Here is an 8,829-nt window from a genome sequence, read left to right as displayed (position 1 = left end):
TATTGCAATTAGTAACTACCTTACTAATTGGCTCGAACTTAGACCAAAAAAATCAAAAATTTCAAACCGGTTTTTCTCGATCTGGGGAAATTTTTTGGAATATTTTATATGTGGTTCGACTTACGACTGAAAGGGCTTTAATATGATATATCACTCAACCCCGTACGATGAGTCTTCGTGGTAGCTGATTTTGCGTTGAAAAAAAACTAAAACAATCCCGAATCCAAAGTTCCTCTCTGTTTTCAACAGTTGGAACAATAACTTTCGCTTTGCTGTTTTCTTGCGTTTTTATGTTGGTATTACCTATGTCTAGACTTTGTTCTTTTTCTCTTAAAATTTTATCAAAACCAGTTTTTCAAAAATATTATTTAAGTATCTTTTACACGAATAATGTTACATAAAAGCAGAATGTGGGCATGGATTCGGGAGGGTGTTTTGCGACCAACAAGAACATCTGCCGTTGTTTTTGATCCTCAATTTGCCAATATCCAACAACATCTGCAGAATCCCTCTCACTTCCATCTCCTTCAAGACCTCCCGAATCAGCTTCATCACAAACTCCTCCCCCTGGGATAATACATACTCAATAGTTAACCCGATCTCTTCTTTTTTCTTCTCCTCGCCATCATCCTGTTTTTGGGGCTTCTTAAGAATCTTTTCAACGAAGGCTGGATTTCGGCGAACTGTGGCTCGAATTTGGCTCTCAACTTGGTGTTCGTTTAGGTCGTACTTGAGCTCTTTGAAGATCTGGTTTTTCTCTTCTCTAGACAGCATGCTTTCGAATCTAGCGATGGCCTTGGGAGTTGGTTTGTTCAGGTCTTCACTGCCGCCCATCAATTTCTTACGTTCGGTGATGTTCAAGTTCTCAGATATCAGCCTGAAAAAAAACTAATTTTCTTGACAGTTACTTCGGTTCCAACTAAGTTGTTGAAATACAAAAAACAGTTTTCCCTTCTTTTTTTTGTTTGCATTCTAAGATCAGAAAAAGTATTCCACTACTTTGTCCCATTTAAATAACCATTCATTTTCAATAAATACATTTCTTAACGAAATTCCAATTGAAACATCTACTACTATTTTTTTCAACCTCAGTTCTGTTTTCTGACGTGCTATGATTGGGTAAAGACTAACATGGCAATTCCGGTCAGCGTGAACAGCTGGGGCATTGCGGCCTTGAACAGTTCCTTCACGTAACCCGCATCTTTCTTCTCCAAAAACAACACCAAGGAGTCCTTATCAGAGGGTAAAAGGTCACGACCTATTTGGGAGCAGAACATGCGCAGCTGCTGGTCACTCATCATGCGCACTGCTTTCACTACTGGTTCATAGGGCAGTTCCGACATCTTCATCAGGTTTCGACTGATGGCCGAGGGGGCTAGTTCTCGAAGACACTTCTTCAGGATCGCTTCACTTGGAGGGATCTGACAAAAACATTGATCCCCTTGTTGTAATTATTAGAACCGTCATCGAAAAAAAACCGTTTTGAAGATTTTTCGAACAGATGCACGTTTATTACTTTAAATTGTAGGACTTGAAACTTTCTGACATATTTTGACGAAAAAATAAGATAGTGTTCTCGACAATTGTATTGACTATTTACTATCTAGTGATTGACTTCTCTTTTCTATTGACTATCTTTTTCTTTTTCTTTGATGCCTGACGTTGATTGTTAGTGGTAACTTTTTTCGTTATTTTTTTTGTGAGTTTCTCACCATTTATTTTAAAAATTTATACCTAAAAACTAACATTTAGGTTTGCCCTGTGTAGCATTGTGATGTGGTCTTTTGAGGTGAATTTGTTGATTAAGTCTATGACATTGTCCAGGGTGGAGTATGGCTTGATGGCCTTGAACAGTCGCTGGGTGAAGTCATAGTCCACATCCAGTCTGTGCACCAACTTCTTCAACAGATACCCGGCCGAGGGTTCATATGTATGGCCGGCACTAAACACGACCATGATACCAAATGCATGATACACGCATTGCTAACTGAAAGTTGGAAAAGAGTAATGAACGCAAGGAAACTGAAAAAAAACCGACTTGTTCTTTCAAAAATCTTCCCAATTTGTGAATTTTGAAGAAACAAACTAGATGGCCTTAGAGCACTCTGAATTTGTAGAACAATTTAGAATGGACACTTCTTTGTTAAAATAAACCCAATTGAGAAAACTGGATCAATAGACAAAACTTTTATTTCGCTGAGAACTCTGATAATTAATTTCCATTTTCAAAATTAGAAGTCGATCACGTTTTTGGTGACCTTTACACTTTTGCTGTTCGATTGTGGAGTTTGCCTTCCTTTCAACAATGGAAATGCACTGAACTTGAAAAAATCAAAGTCAAACCGCAAAAAAATCAAAATCACTCAGCTTCAATACTCTTAAAAAAAATTTAAAAAAACCAGAAACTATATAAGAGTCTTCACTACGTTCATTTTTCTTGATAATTTTTTTTTCAGGATTGAACGTTAGGAAGGTGATTTTAAAAATTTTGTTCGAAACTTTCTGTGCCAGTTTGTTCCATGCTGAAAAACCAAGAGGAAATTTTTCCTGGAACTCTTAAAAAATCACTCTTTGATGTTTTCCGGCAAGCGCAAAAAAGCTACAGAGAAAAAAGATAAACTTATTTTAAAAACTATAAAAATTAATTTGTCAAAAGTAGTATCATTTCACCGCGCGGGTTCCTCATGAATCTTATCTCTTTTTAACTACCCACCCTTTTTTTACAAAAGAGGTGAGATTCTTCACTTGGTATAGTTTTGTATATGCTAAACTGTTCAATAAAAATCCCTTTTAGGGGTGGATATTTTGTTTAGGTTAGTTAATAGTTGAAGATAGATCTATCGGCTAGTTCAGATATTTGAAAAAAAATCCACGGTAAAAGTTGCAAAGAAAATCACCAACTGTTCTTCTATGAGTGAAGTGCACGTGGCTGGGTTTGTCTCCTTGAGAAATTTGATCACTTCCCTCATAGATGGAGTGTAGTCCACTCTACCCATCAACTCACACATCTCCACCTCATCCAGACCTAACAGGATCGGCTCCAGATCACCCAGCGCAACCTGGTTCAGCTGCAACATATACAATTTTATTTTATCAATCAAGAGTATAAATTTACTATCAGTCACACAAGATGACCAAAATACACCGAAAATGCTATTCATACCATTCTTCTACGAGAAAATGTTAGTCATACACACCAGCGGATTTGGGGGGAGGACGCCCCTTTCCCTTCAGGGATTCGACCCGCTGCCGACCCAAAGGGTCCACCCTTTGTACTATTTTGAGATATCCATTTTTGGCTGAACGACCCTAAGACTTTTTCTAAAGGCGCCTTCGGTGCCAGAATATACTAATTTTGAGAAAAAAAGACTGGTGGACTTGAGAAAAATGGTAGTCATACAATTTCGTTAATGGAAAAAAATGACTATCGTGCTGGTTCGTGTATTTTTTATTCTATGGAATATCGATAAGCATTGTACGACAACCATTTTTCCTTAAACAAAAGTATAATAATTTTTTTTTCTTTCAACCCGAGCTTCCTGGTAAAAGAAAAATCATTGTAAAATGGTAAAATTTTTGTAATATAATTATCTTTTATCATAAATGCGAGAATGCTAATCATATTGTTTTCAGGCTATTTTTCTAAATGTATGAAAAGTATGGGCCATATATGAGAATTGTATGACAAGCATTTTTGGTCAACCCGGGCAACAACATACAAGTTTACTTCTTTTCAATCAACAAAGTTAATTGCCACCCCCCCCCCCCCCCCCCCTCATAAAAACTGTTAAGCAAAGGTTTGGCAGTCAAGAAATTCCTCAATCGTCTATAAACAAAAAATAGTGCTTTTAGAGCAGCAACCGCAGCGGGATTCGAACCTATTTACACAGGGTAAAAAGTTAAACTTGTTCATTAAGGATGACTATTTTGCAATATCTCGTGAATGATAACAAATTAGAGAGTATATGAATGACTCACATCTGTCTGCATGGCGTACATCCTCTCCTCTGTGAACTGTTCCTTCATCTTCACAGAGTGCAGAGTCTGGCTCAGCTCCAGTCTCAACTCACTCTTCTCGTCCAACACTTCTCTAAACAAACTGGCTATCCTTGTGCAAATAAATAAAAAAAAACAAGAAAAAAACTCAATGGTATCGTTATTGATTATATTTCGCATAATTTTCACGGAAACAAAAATCATATTTTTCAAATTCCATTTAGTTTTTTTAAAATTGAAAGCTAGAAAAGGAGATGTTTGGCTGGCGATGAATCACAAAAAATTGAAACGGAATTTTATGCATGTCTAAACTCCATTTCTAAAAGTATAATGATAGGGGAAAAATGACTGTTCTCACTTGAGGTTTGTGTGTGCCCGGTCTATGGTCTCAATGCCCATTCTGACTTCAGCCTCCAACTCACTTATTGTCCTCGTCTTCTCAAACAACTCCTCCCCCAAATCCTCCAGCTCCTTCTGGTGCTTACGCTGGAAAAAATCTCAGAAAATTAATTCGATCAAAACAGAGCTACTTTATAAAAAAAGAAGAAGTAAATGGAGAAAACAACGACCCCTATTTTTTAAAAAATGTTTGCAACTTCCTATATTGCACATTTACCCGACATATGTCACTTTTCATGAAATCATCTACACCCCCTTTGATATATTTCACTTATAAGTTATCATCTGCAGCAGGCATATTTAATTCGCAATGAGTCATCTAAAACAAACCCCCCTTGACTTCTTTTCCTACCCTTAGTCTCTCTCCCTCGCTGTCCATGACTTGCAGGTAGTGTCTTTCCAATTGAGCCATCTCTCTCTTAGACCTCTCCTTTAATTCACACAACTCCAGTGCCTGTCTAGAGCAAGAAGTATTATGATGTTATAAATTCAAATCTTCCGAGTCAGTTTTGGATTCGTTCAAGGCCAAAACTTAAATGTCCAACAATTTACAGGTATATATCATTCAAAAAGCGATAGCATTTTAAATTCTTAAGTTGGCTTAGGATATCTAACCAATTTCTGGTTTTATTTTTTTCAGTCAAAACTTTAGAGAAACTGCCATTTCAGTTACCATGTTTTCAAGAAACTCAAGAAAAAATACCTCAAGAAACTCTTTGTGTATTCTAACCTGGATAGTGCCATGTCTTTCTGTCTGAGTTTTTCTTCGAAGTCCGAGATGATTTCAAACTCCCTGTCTTTGTAAACTCGCTCCAACTTCAATTTCGTTGATTCGGAAGCAGCCGCTCGATAATTCTCACACTCCGCCATTGCATTCCTAAAAAGTTAGATAGTTTGTGAGTTTTACATGTTTTTCTTGAGATATTCGAAATAGATTTTGATGCAGCTTGCTTTTCTCGCAACCAAACAGTTTTAAGTAGTTTCCAAAGTTATGTTCCCTGATAAGTTTTTTTGAGCAGCGAACTTGGTTACGAGATGTGGTGCAACATTAATAGAGTAAGGCAACCGACGAGCCTACTAATTTTATGATTTTCGTTTTTAAAAAAAAACATTAAAATTGCATTTTCGTATTTGATTTCTAACCTTTGTTACAAAGGCAACTGGAAACAAAACACAACTCGCAAAAAAAGCGCAAAAAAACAAAAGTCATCTCGCAAAAAAGGGCGCGACAGTAATTCTCAAAAATTGAAAGTTAGTTTAAGCAAGGACCTTAAAAACTGTGTTTACAAAGTGTTAGAGTGATGGACAAGGTGAAACTAATTTGAATGGTCCTATTTGCTACAAAACTGTCTGTACGCAAGAAACCGAATGCAAATTTGTCAGAATTTGATGAAACTTCAATTCCAGAGTGCTAGCGATGAGTGCGCTCCGCGTGCATATGCACTTTGCACGTTATTTTTAAAGCATTTTTTTAAACAGTGTTTGCGTCTATTCTTACAGGCTGGCAACACGTATCAACCCAAAATTTTAATACTGTGGGATTTGCACGTGCTCCGCTTGGACTTGCTCCGCTTCGCTTTGCTGCACTTACCTTTAGCTTGAGTTTTATCATTCGAGGAAACAGCGTTTTTCGCCAATGTAGCTTGTGTTGTTTGACAAAGAGGAATAGATAACCGTACGGAACAAATTCGTTTTTTTTCTGACGGTGTATAATTATTTTATATCAAAATAATTAGCCGGAAATTCAGTTTGAAATGTAAAAAAGGCATAGATTTTCTTTAAAAAATTTTTTCGTATGAAATTTTTGATCTCATATAAGCTATAAGTCTGAGCTGTTTCCTGTTAAAAAAATCTCATTGCATTGTATTGCTACGATTATTTTTTATACTCAAAGCATGTAGAAACAATGTTTATTTAGTTGCTGTTGAGCAGGGAAACGATTTCAAGTTATTGTTGCTTGAAATTGTTCAATGCTAATGTAAGGTGAGAAATAAACAGTTTCCGTACAAAAATCATAGCCAATAGAACGCAAGGAAAAGAGTAATGAGAAATCAGAAAAAATACTGGCTTGTTTTTGAAAAAACCTCAACCTTGAATTTTAAATTAAAACAAATGTCCTTAACCTTTTTGAATTTCACGAACAGTTTAAGATCGAACTTTTTTTGCTAAAATTAAAACAAATCGAGAAAATTGAATCAATAGATAAAGTTTTTATTTCACTGGGAATTCTGAAAATAAAGTTTTGAAACTAGAAATCTTTCAAGTTTTTTGTGATTTTTCGACTTTCGCTGTTCTATAGTGTAGTTTGCCTTCGTTTTAAACAAGGTAATGAACTAAAAATGAATCAAAAGCCAAACCGCGAAAAAGTAAACTTGAACCTGAACAAATATAAGACTTTTTCTAAAGAAAAACAAAAGAAAAACGAAAGAAAAAAACCACCGCGACCTATATAACAATGTGAATTTTGTTCATCGACTCTTAAAAAACAAGAGCTAAATTTTAAAGTGTAATGGGCAACCTAAAAACTTCTAAATAAAATTGAGCAAAGCAATTTTTTTACTACGTTTTTAGATGTAACACATATCACTTTGTTCTTAGTCTTAGCACGGATCTCAGACAAGAAAAAGGTTTCGCAAAGTTAAATAACTATAAGCTAAAACTACACGTCGACGTTAAAGGGCAGTCGGAAAGTTCAGAACTTTTTCGATAGTTTTTTTTGTCGAAACTCTTGCGAGAGTTATTTTGAACATCTAAGAAATCATTCAACTCAAATGTGTGGAAATTAAAAGACAAAAGGCTTTATTTATTTGATTTTTCTTGTTAACAAGCTCCAGAACAAAAATTATTAGTTCTAAATTTCAAAGATATGTAGAATACTCGAAGCATTTAGGACCATTAATCCTCCTTTTTTTCTTTGGGGTGGCCTGTTCACCTAGCGAGTAACTAAAACCCCCGCCTGCCAAGAAAATCAACACAGCCTGCGACTCACTTGCACTCTAGGGAGAATTTGCCAAGCTCCCCCCTGGCACACTGGCAGTGTTCTCCGGTCAGGTTCGCAAAGAATCTGTCCAGGGGCTCAGTGCCTACGTGAAAGCCAGCCACTGGAGCATCCTGTCATAACATACAATAATCCCGTACATAGAACACTGTGTTACATCAATTGAACACATGATTGAACCCATTTGAGAACATGATATCCATTTAAATGCGAGAAAAAAGAGCTATTTGGACAAAATTTAGACGTGTTTGCTATCATATGGTAGCAATAGGTTAACCAGAATCGCAGCTACATTTTCATGAAGGTCATATAAAAACATATGAAGTTTACATGCCAATTGATTTGCTCTTATAGCAATCGAATTTGTCTTGAATCGGATTCTCTTTTTAAATTATGCTTAGATTTCTTGGATGAAGATAGCAACGAAGATCCTTTCTCAGCTTTATTGGGATGGGTAAGAAATTTATGAGAAAGCGTTTCAAAACCGGGCCTTACCCCGGCTGCTGTTATGACCGCTTGCTTCTCCTCTCGGACTTGATGTGGGTTCACAAATCCACCCACAGGAGCTGAAGGCTGAAACAGATTGAAAATCGAGATTAAAAGGGGTCCAAATTGGCGGAAGAAACTGAAATCAGATCTTAAGGATAGAAACTGCTCACAATTCTGCCAAATTGGTGTCTTCCTACATCAAACGCAGTAAAATTTTGTTCGGTTATAGAGAAAAAAAAACATTTCATAGTTTATCTCGTAGCCAAAATACATTAAAAAAAACGAAAAACGTGTCAATTATTTCAAGAAAGTGGAAAAAATGAGTGATTTTTTTCTGAACTGTTTTCAAAATTTTCAAGATTAACTCTTTTTTTTGTGAAAAATAAAATTAATTCAAATTAGTTCACGTATTCTTACACACGAAAAATAATCAATAATTATTGGAAAAGCTTACCTGGCGGTGGGTGTTCGGAGAAAATAGACGTGGTGTCCCCCATACTCATCGCAGTTGGAGGAGGTGGATGATGGCCAAATTGAGGGGATCCTCCTCTAGGGTGTTGCCCAATTCCGCCGAGTATGGGCGAACCAGGTCCTGGACTCCCCATAGTACCAGGTCCGAACATCATATCTGAATAACATTCGTTGCATTTTTTTAAAATCAGAGACATTTTGAGGCAGTTTTGTACTATTTTGTACACCCCCTTTTGATTTCCCCTTTGGTCCCCCTTTGTACTATTTTGAGACATCCATTTTTGGCTGACTGACCCTAAAACTTTTCCAAGGGCGCCAAATCATCTGATTTTTAAGGGGGGGGGCGCTCGCCGAAAAAACACGATTTTTGGTCAAAAATTTTTCAAAAAGAGCCTAAAAACGCGTTTTTTGGCCTGTTTTTTTTTCAAAATTTGGTCTTTGTGGAGCTTAGGGGAGAGCTCAGAAAATCTATTTGG

General features: G+C 36.5%; 1 protein-coding gene across 1 annotated transcript; it reads right to left on the bottom strand.

Annotated features, from left to right (window-relative positions):
* Positions 1-393: 393 nt before the first annotated feature.
* LOC134846595 (uncharacterized) lies at positions 394-6,086 on the bottom strand. The gene is made up of 9 exons (XM_063863979.1): positions 5,987-6,086; positions 5,126-5,272; positions 4,748-4,853; positions 4,355-4,482; positions 3,979-4,090; positions 2,902-3,068; positions 1,747-1,942; positions 1,132-1,421; positions 394-877 (listed from the first exon to the last, which is right to left on the bottom strand). The coding sequence occupies exons 2-9, from the start codon at positions 5,263-5,265 to the stop codon at positions 394-396; spliced, it is 1,623 nt and encodes a 540-aa protein (XP_063720049.1). The 5' UTR covers positions 5,266-5,272; positions 5,987-6,086.
* Between the last annotated feature and the right edge of the window lie 2,743 nt (positions 6,087-8,829).

This window comes from Symsagittifera roscoffensis, chromosome 5, assembly GCF_963678635.1.
Source record: "Symsagittifera roscoffensis chromosome 5, txSymRosc1.1, whole genome shotgun sequence".
NCBI lineage: Eukaryota > Metazoa > Xenacoelomorpha > Acoela > Convolutidae > Symsagittifera > Symsagittifera roscoffensis.
The sequence above is the reverse complement of the archived record's forward strand: the minus strand, read 5'-3'. Positions and strand labels throughout refer to the sequence as shown.